This window comes from Papaver somniferum, unplaced genomic scaffold (assembly GCF_003573695.1).
Source record: "Papaver somniferum cultivar HN1 unplaced genomic scaffold, ASM357369v1 unplaced-scaffold_117, whole genome shotgun sequence".
Taxonomy (NCBI): Eukaryota; Viridiplantae; Streptophyta; class Magnoliopsida; order Ranunculales; family Papaveraceae; genus Papaver; species Papaver somniferum.
The window spans coordinates 1,255,110-1,264,008 of record NW_020620714.1 but is presented as its reverse complement, the minus strand read 5'-3'; the positions used below and the strand labels follow the sequence as shown (position 1 = coordinate 1,264,008).

Here is an 8,899-nt window from a genome sequence, read left to right as displayed (position 1 = left end):
GTAAACGATTCACCTACAGAATGATAAAACATTAATACTAGTCCACAAGAACCATACAGCATAATGACACTCAATTTTTAATAATAATTTAGGAGATACTCTTTAAAGTCCAGACATTAAATGAAAAATTGGCAGTTAATAATGTACAATAAAAAAAAATTGGCGACACATCTAGGTACTAGCTGGTCATCATTTTATTTTCGGATTATGTTTATATATCTTGGCTACACATATCTCATTCTCTTCATTATCACCAACGGTTCAAAAATTACTTGTTTCATCTAAATATACACAGTTAATCGAGATAAAAAAGAGTAAAAAAAGAGTAGACATTCTCAAATTACCTAAAATACTACTCATCCAACTAACACATCTATACACATGAATATACTAAGTTTCAGACTTGCATATTTTTACAACAGTATGCTACTTATGCTACTAATGACGGCTTCGAATGACGATAAAAACAACAATAACGTCTAGGTATATAAAATAATCTGATTTAGAACTTACCCGTTCTTCAAACCATTTAGCAAAATATTTTTCATGTCTCATATCCACATTCCGAGGGTCTTCCTTTTCTAGTTCTTCCATATGTTGTCTGCATATGCATAATATACAAAAATGTCATTCTTTTAATTATGCATAAGCATTATAATAACTTCATTCTAAAGTATATACACTTACTCAATGTATGGTAACAACTCTTTAGTATTGTTCAAAACACAAAATCTAGCTTTGGCGGTATCTTTCAAGTCCAACATCACGTTTTTAGCAGCTCCAAGAGGTCGAGCATCATTTGAGAAAACACTCAGCTCCTTAATTGGTTCTCCAGAGCCACCATCGTCATTTCGATCTTCCCGGTTGAAACGTGTTTCAATTCCATGTAGATACATAGAGCAAAAAGTAAGACATTCGTTGTTGAAAGACAATATAATACCTATTTCTTACATATTGCTTCAGGTCGTGCCTTGTTTCTTACATATTGCTTTAGTGTGCGTAAATACCTATTTCAAGATCAGACATTGATTCAATGAAAGACAATATAATAGAGAGATTCAATGTATTCAAAGTTACTTGTATTATGATCAAAAGCAAGACACGTCAAGTTTAGCAAAAGTAATAGGATTTGGAAAATTATCCAGTATGGGTAGATAGCGTTATCACCACTCTGTTTGATCACTTCGCAAAATATATCCATCTCTGGATGTATCTGATAACTTGTAAGAAAATGACATTTACAGACAGATCACCAATCAACTGAATTCAAAAAGACAAGCTACGGATGTAGATATTTATAATAGGTGGCATCAGCGTATTCAGAAACATGAACATCATCTGTATACTTGAGCAAAGTAGTATAACCTCAAAAAATGAGAGCAATTGTGATAGTAATTACCTTTCAATTGGGTACATCCAACGATATTGCACGGGTCCACCAAGGATAGCTTCATGTGGTAAGTGAACTATCAAGTGAACCATAATATCAAAAAATGCTGGTGGAAAAATCTGCTCCAACTTGCATAGTAGTACGGAAACATCCTTTTCCATTTTCTCTAGTACTTCCAGTCTTAGTGTCTTCGAACACAATTCCTTAAAGAAAACACCAAGCTCAACTAATGCACTAGATATATTTTTCGGCAGGAAACCACGCAGTGCAACAGGAAGAATCGTTGTAGAAATACATGACAATCATGGCTCTTCATTCCGGATACCTTACCATCTTTTTCCTTTACACACCGAGCAATGTTGAGGCATAGCCGTCAGGAAACTTCACGACTTCAACCACGCAAATATTTTCTCTCTGGAACGATAAAGTATAAGAGCAGGTGGCTTGATTAACTTGTACCTCTCTTAGTTAGATGCAGCTCCTTCTTCAAACCCAATCTTTCCAGGTTGCTCTAGATCTATCGTATTAGTTTTCTTCTCTATGTCCATCAGCGTCCTACAACACTATCACAAATATTTTTCTCCACATGCATAACATCAACATTGTGACGCAACTTATTAGTCTTCCAATATGGCAATTCGAAAAAAATACTCTTTTTTGTCCAATTTAACTCAAAATCATAACGTTTTCTCTTTTTGGTGTTCGGTGCCTTCCCAAAATCTTGTTTCTCTCTTCTTCTTGCTGTAATAACACATCATCTCCAGACAACTCCTTCGGCTTTGACCCTTTTTCGGCTTTTCCATCAAATAAATGTTTGTCCCTGTCTCTCCAAGCATGAGTTCGAGGCAAAAAACGACGATGACCCATGTAACATATCTTCCGTCCACTCTTCAACCACATTGAACGCGTATCTTTATTACAAACTGCGCAAGCTAGATACCCATGAGTACTCCATCCAGACAAGTTCCCATATGCAGGAAAATCATTGATCGTCCATAACAACGCAGCATGAAGCTGAAATACTTCCTTTGAATCTGCATCAAAATTCTTCACACCAATTTCCCATAACTCTTTTAATTCATCTATCAGTGGCCTTAGATAAACGTCGATATCATTTCCGGGACTGTTAGGCCCTGGTATTAGTAGAGTCAAAAATATGAAGGGCTCTCTCATGCATCTCCAAGGTGGCAAATTATACGGAACAACAATTACAGGCCAAATACTATGTGGTTTTCCGTTGAGGTCATTAGATGGAATAAACCCATCGCTTGCAATGCCAAGTCGGACATTACGTGAATCTCTGGAAAACCACTTGTGATTCTCATTGAGCTCTTGCCAAATTTTAGAATCTGCTGGATGCCTAAACACATTTTTCTCCCTTTTCTGTATCTTTTTCCAATATTTCATATCTTTAGCAGTCATCCTTGACATGAACAATCTCTGTAGCCTTGGATTGAGTGGAAAATAACGCAGTACTTTCTGAGGTATCTTCTTTCCTTTTCCCTCGACAACTTTATACCTCGGCTCATTACACTTGGGACAGTTTTCAAGATTCTCATTTTCCTTCCAGAAAAGTGCACAGTCGTATCTGCATGCATGAATTACTGTATAACCAAGTCCAAGGTTCCTCAATAGTTTCTTAGCCTCGTAATAGGTGTTTGGAAGTGTCTCACCTTCAGGCAATGCTGCTTTAATTAAATCAAGGATCATCTGGAATGACTTGTTATTCATGTGATTCATTATCTTGATATGCATCAACCTCATAACAAACTCTAACTTCGAAAAATTCTTGCAATTAGGATACAAAGGCTCGCAGGCATCCTTCAAGAGACTGTCAAACATATCTATGTTTTCACAACTGTCTTGTGTACCTGAACATTCATTGTTGTTTGCTCTGGCACACACATCTTCAAGAAGTTCACTAACCCCATTATTTGTATAACCTTGTGTTTCTTCCTCATCAACATCGTCATCATCAGAGACAATTTCATAATCTTCTCCATGGTGTATCCATAGTGTATAATCCTTGTGTATTCCAAAATCTTGCAAGTGATCTTCAACCACCTGGATGGGCTCCAAATGACCATTTTTGAATCTGGCACAAGGACAACGAGTCCTTCCCATGCTATCTGTGTGATCCCAAACAATCTTTATAAATTCATTAAGACCTCTTTTATATGCAGGATGCAACCTAGATTTTCCTTGCATCCAACTCTTATCCATATTGTAGCAGTTCCTGAACAACAAACTAATTAGACTCAACACTCCAATATTGTAGCAGTTCCTGAACAACAAACTAATTAGACCCCCTCGCACATCACACGCAGCCTCTCAGTTGTCACGCACTGGTAATTGAGTTAATCACATACCTACAAATTATTTTCTTGGAATTATTATGTTGATTTTCGGCAGACGCAGTATTATCTAACTCCCATATCTCTTGACAAATAGATCTGCCAAAGATTAACAAAGGAGGAAGAGGGGATGCTCTTAATGCAAAGCTTAATGATCACATAAGGAAAAAGAAAGAAAAGCCTACAATAACGATCAAACCAGGTAATAAGATTCCAACTGGGGATTGGGCCACTGAATTCCAAACTGAAATAGGAATCATCGTCGTCAATTGGAAAATCAGATCTGAAGAAATTTTATGATCTCATATTGGTAATCATATACTTATTTTTGAATCATTTTAGTGTCCCTACTGTTATGTTCTTCTTGCAAAGACTACGGCTTTGTTAATTAGAACTCTCTTTGCGTAGTTTCTTTGTTGCTGGTGCTAACAGAAATTTTTTTGGTGATTGTGAACTTAGGAAAAATTCACTATTGATCTACATGTAGTACGCATTCAGAAGGCGGTCAACACAATGCTAGCAAATGAGTACAGACAGTTCAGATGCACACTTCACAAACACTACCTGCAGTACAAACAAGATGGAACAGAACGGGAAAACCCGCATCATCAGGTTAAGCAGGAGGATTGGGAGAAACTTTGCACTTGGTTTGAGTCTGATGAGTTTCAGGTAATATTGGTGTTCGATCCTTATTGTATTTATAAGATTTATTTGTGGTAGTCATATTGGTAGACTTCAGTAGTAGTCGTATTTATGATATCTATGTAGCATCAATCTTCATTGAACTGTCTTCTTTGGATTTGAGTGCATACAAGTAGCACTCAAGGTAAAAAAAGTCGACAAGCGAATACAACCATTCATTGTACAGGGTCAAAACCTTTTGCCCGCTATAGAGAGGAAATGGTAATTGTGCTGTCTCTGTTATACAAGTTTATGGTTAATACTGTATCTAATTTTTTTTATGGGGAAACATGCAGTGTGATCCAGAAACAGGTGAAGTTGTTGAACAAATTGAATTCTACAAGTTAACCCACTGCAAAAATGATGTTTGGACGTGTCATACAGCGGAGGAAAACTATGTAATCTAAGGATTTTCGTTGTGATTTTCTTTTAAGTTTTTTGTTGAGAGTTATTATTTAGTTTTAGCATATGTTCTGCTATTTATTGTTAATTACTGTGTAGGGTAAAATGCTTGAACTCCGAGATGCGCCTACACCTGAAGGTTCAACACCCTTGACCGATGCTCAAATATGTGAGGAAGTGCTAGGTGTAAAATCCGGATATGTCAAGGGTCTTGGTCATGGGTATGAAAAACCTAGCTCGTCTAGCATCGAATATAATGCGGAGTTAGGCGAAGCTCTTAGGAGGGCAGATGACGCAGAGAAGAGAAATAAGGAACTTGAAGAAAGAGTTGATGATCAAAATCGCACAATACAGGGGCTAGTAACTGACACAATGGATATAAGAAGAATGTTGCTTGAAATGCAGGGAAACCGTCAAAGCACTCCTGAGAACAGTCAAAGTACTCCTGAGAACCGTCAAACCACCTCTTGAGATGATTGTTGAGGGACCAACAGTTGAGATCTGCATCTCTGTTTCTTTTTTTAGCTTTATGTTTCAACAAGTGGTATCGTTTTTTCTTCACTTTAGAATTAGCTTTATGTTTCTCTTTTGAAATTTGTAGTGGTATCGTTTCTTTTCTTCAGTTTAGAATGTTAAGTTTCTTAATTAGTGGTGTCATTTAATGAACAATGTAAATCTTTTCTATTAATGATTTGCTTCTTTTCGAAAAGATTCAGTAGTCTAACTTTCATGAATTACAATTTATGAGTAGTTATGAAAAATATGAAAACTACTTACCACTCTAACATCAACAATTTCTGAGTAGTTATGAAAAATATGAGAACTACTTCCCACTCTAACATCAACAAACGCGTTGAAAATGTGTATATATATTCCACGATTATAAAAGTGGCCCATATTATGTTTGTATCTACAAAAATTACGCGTGGAAAATATAATTCTTATTCGACATAATAATACGTAGCATATAATTATTATTCATGATGTTTTACGTGTTGAAAATAACATATATAAGCGATGGGTGTACCCGTAGCTTATGCGCCAATTTTATAACGCATTAATGCGTTGAAAATAAGGGTCGTTTGTGACATCTTCAACCATCATACATAAGATTTATTACCGACGGGTGTACCCGTAGCTTATGCGCCAATTTTATAACGCATTAATGCGTTGAAAATAAGGATCGTTTTTGACATCTTCAACCGTTATACATAAGATTTATTACCGACGGGTGTATCCGCCGCGTATGCGCCAATTTTATACGCATTAATGCGTCGAAAATAAGGATCGTTTGTGACATCTTCAACCGTTATACATAATATTTATTACCGACGGGTGTATCCGCCGTGTATGCGCCAATTTTATACGCATTAATGCGTTGAAAATAAGGATCGTTTGTGACATCTTCAACCGTTATACATAAGATTTATTACCGACGGGTGTATCCTCCGCGTATGCGCCAAGTTTCTACGTATTAATGCATTGAAAATAAGGATCGTTTGTGACATCTTCAACCGTTATAAATACAAACTTTTTGTTACATACACGAATGTCACATAAAGAATTTTTCAGTACAAATGAAAAAAACAGTATTTGTGACGCTTTAAGCGTCGGTTGGATTATTTGCAACACCTGTTGTTATAACGCACTGCCCGACAGCAAAAAAACGTCAGAAAAATATATTTGTGACATAAAATCAAATATTTGTGACGATATTTTTCATTGAAAAAACCATGTTTTGTTGTAGTGGTATGCAATGTTTACATAATTTTTGATCGGTTTTCATTCTCATGTTTTGCCCTCATGAACCTCCATCTGACATCATAGATTTAGTTCGGATCATGACAAACAGCGGCACATCATGAACAAGTAGTACCTTCTTTTCTATTTTATTTTGTGGTTCCAATTTATGTTTGACTAGGATTAAATTATTATAAACCTAGTTTAACTGGAACTAACTGACAGTTAGAATTCATTTATGAATATAATGTGTATTTTTAAGAAAAGGGTCTTCTGTAAACAAATGAACCCATTATTATATGCTTCCGCTCAATAATAAATAGAATCGATCAATAATTAAAACTAATTTCTTTAATGGTGTTAAGAAATTATGAAGTGAATTTTACTAACGAAATAAGATCCTATTATTGTGCTTCCGCTTTATAGAAAACTTTAATGTATACATTTAATTAAGACGATTTTATCGAATGACTTTTTGATATACGATTAAAGTTGTGTGTGCATTATGATATGGTTTGTGTGTGTGCTTGTGCGTTATGGTATAGTTTCTCTCACATTACTATTTTTCTTTAAATTTTATGGGATTATACTTAAAATTATTATGGGACTCTTTAGTTACCACCACAGTGATACTAGAGTGTTATATCTCAGTATAATCATAATGTTATTATAAGCATGAATTTGCAAACCGTAAAGTGTAGGTTTTGCAATTATCGACATCATGTGATAATGACAATGTTTTAGTTGATTGGCTATCACCACAGTGACGTCAAATCACTTTTGGTCATGATCACAATTTTTGTCAAATGCTTGTAATCTTGTTTTTCTTTAATATATCAGAATAAAATTTACCCGCAGGAAATTGGAGTTCACATATTTAAGAAAACACTGATTGATATGATTGTTGATCATATGGATATGAATTGATTTGAATCTTGAGGGTGTCTTGTGTCATTATGTTTCACTTTTCTCCCAATGTTGATGATAATTTCAAATGTACGTACAAAATTATTGTGCTTAAGATTCTTAGGTCATAATTCTTTAGCTATCACCACAGTGATACTAGAGTGTTTTATCTTAGCAATAATAAGAATTTTATTGTAAGCAAGAACACGCCAAGCCGTAAAGACACGATTTTGTAGTTATTATGGCATTATTTTTGAGTTGTTTGGCAATCACCACACTGATGTAAAATAATTTTTCCAATCATAATCATTATTATATCAAGTGCTTATAATATTGTTTTGCTTAAATGTATTAGAACAACAATTACCCACAGGTAATTTGAGTTCACACGTTTAAGATAACATTGAAGTGTACAATATCTGATCATACATTATGATGATTAAATAATTGGCACATGATTTTACGTTATTTCTTAAAAGTGCATAAAAGAAAATTTACATAAATTAACTCATTATCGAGTTGAGTAACCTATTACGAATTTTTTATATTTTCATGAATATTTTTATTATGTTGTCCAAAACTCATTGCATCCTCTATGAAATTGAGGTTTTATTTTTGATAAATTTCTCCATATTTCTGAAAATGATATTCATTGACTATTTAACACCTTTCATATTAATTAATCATATATTCGTTATTTATCATGATCTTTAAGTTTGTATTATATTTAAATGAGTGATGCATCAAAGAATTTTTCTTCAACGAAATTTCATTATTGAATTATACTTTTAGACTTGCTTAATACTAGATTTTGTTTTACGAAAAGTTCATTATGTTTGGACATTTCAATTAAAGGGTGTTATTATTTTTACAATTTATGTATGATGACATGCCTTTGAGTAAAGGTTTATGATTAATGTTGGGTTACTCATAATTGTTTATAATCGACTAATTTTATGATCAGATCAAGGATGTCCATATCATTGATTAGGACTGTGCAATATCACAAGAAAAGTTAGTGTGATATTTGCAATTCTGCATGTTTGCTGGATAGTTTAGTTATCACCACAGTGATGCTATGCTCTTATCTGGTAAGTGTTGTATGTTGTGAGTCCTCTTAGTTTGATTTAACGATTAGAACAATGCTTCTCACAAGTAGTTTTAGTTCACAAGTTTAAAAAAATAGCATTAAGGTTATCTAAATGTTTCATATACAAGTGAAAAAAATAGCCACCCACAGGTGACTACAATTCACATTATATTAGGTTGAACACATTTAGAATTATTGGAGTTTGTTAATACATTTTAGGACGTGAGTTTCCACAGGTGATTCTGGTTGTGGTATTAAACAAACATAATGTTGTATGTATTAGAAGGTAAAATATGTATTGATTTTTTTCATGTCTCACATTGTTCCTTGATAAGG

General features: G+C 34.3%; 2 protein-coding genes and 1 long non-coding RNA gene across 3 annotated transcripts; 2 read left to right on the top strand and 1 right to left on the bottom strand.

Annotated features, from left to right (window-relative positions):
- Nucleotides 1-2,056: 2,056 nt before the first annotated feature.
- Nucleotides 2,057-3,613, bottom strand: LOC113330104. The gene has a single exon (XM_026576962.1). It carries the CDS (start codon nt 3,611-3,613, stop codon nt 2,057-2,059), a length of 1,557 nt encoding a protein of 518 aa, XP_026432747.1.
- Nucleotides 3,614-3,690: 77 nt separating this feature from the next.
- On the top strand, nt 3,691-4,008 carry LOC113330206. Its single transcript, XR_003350110.1, has 2 exons — nt 3,691-3,738; nt 3,842-4,008. It is a non-coding gene; the product is annotated as an uncharacterized LOC113330206 (long non-coding RNA).
- Nucleotides 4,009-4,014: 6 nt separating this feature from the next.
- On the top strand, nt 4,015-5,475 carry LOC113330205. Its single transcript, XM_026577059.1, has 5 exons — nt 4,015-4,054; nt 4,204-4,413; nt 4,555-4,647; nt 4,722-4,823; nt 4,927-5,475. The coding sequence occupies exons 2-5, from the start codon at nt 4,258-4,260 to the stop codon at nt 5,296-5,298; spliced, it is 723 nt and encodes a 240-aa protein (XP_026432844.1). The 5' UTR covers nt 4,015-4,054; nt 4,204-4,257; the 3' UTR covers nt 5,299-5,475.
- Nucleotides 5,476-8,899: the final 3,424 nt, after the last annotated feature.

Coding starts and splice junctions, on each gene's coding strand:
- LOC113330104 (XM_026576962.1), bottom strand. CDS start 3,613: ATGGATAAGAGTTGGATGCAAGGAAAATCTAGGTTGCATCCTGCATAT.
- LOC113330205 (XM_026577059.1), top strand. CDS start 4,258: ATGCTAGCAAATGAGTACAGACAGTTCAGATGCACACTTCACAAACAC. Junction 4,414..4,554: donor TTGAGTCTGATGAGTTTCAG/GTAATATTGGTG, acceptor ATTTGAGTGCAT/ACAAGTAGCACTCAAGGTAA. Junction 4,824..4,926: donor ATACAGCGGAGGAAAACTAT/GTAATCTAAGGA, acceptor ATTACTGTGTAG/GGTAAAATGCTTGAACTCCG.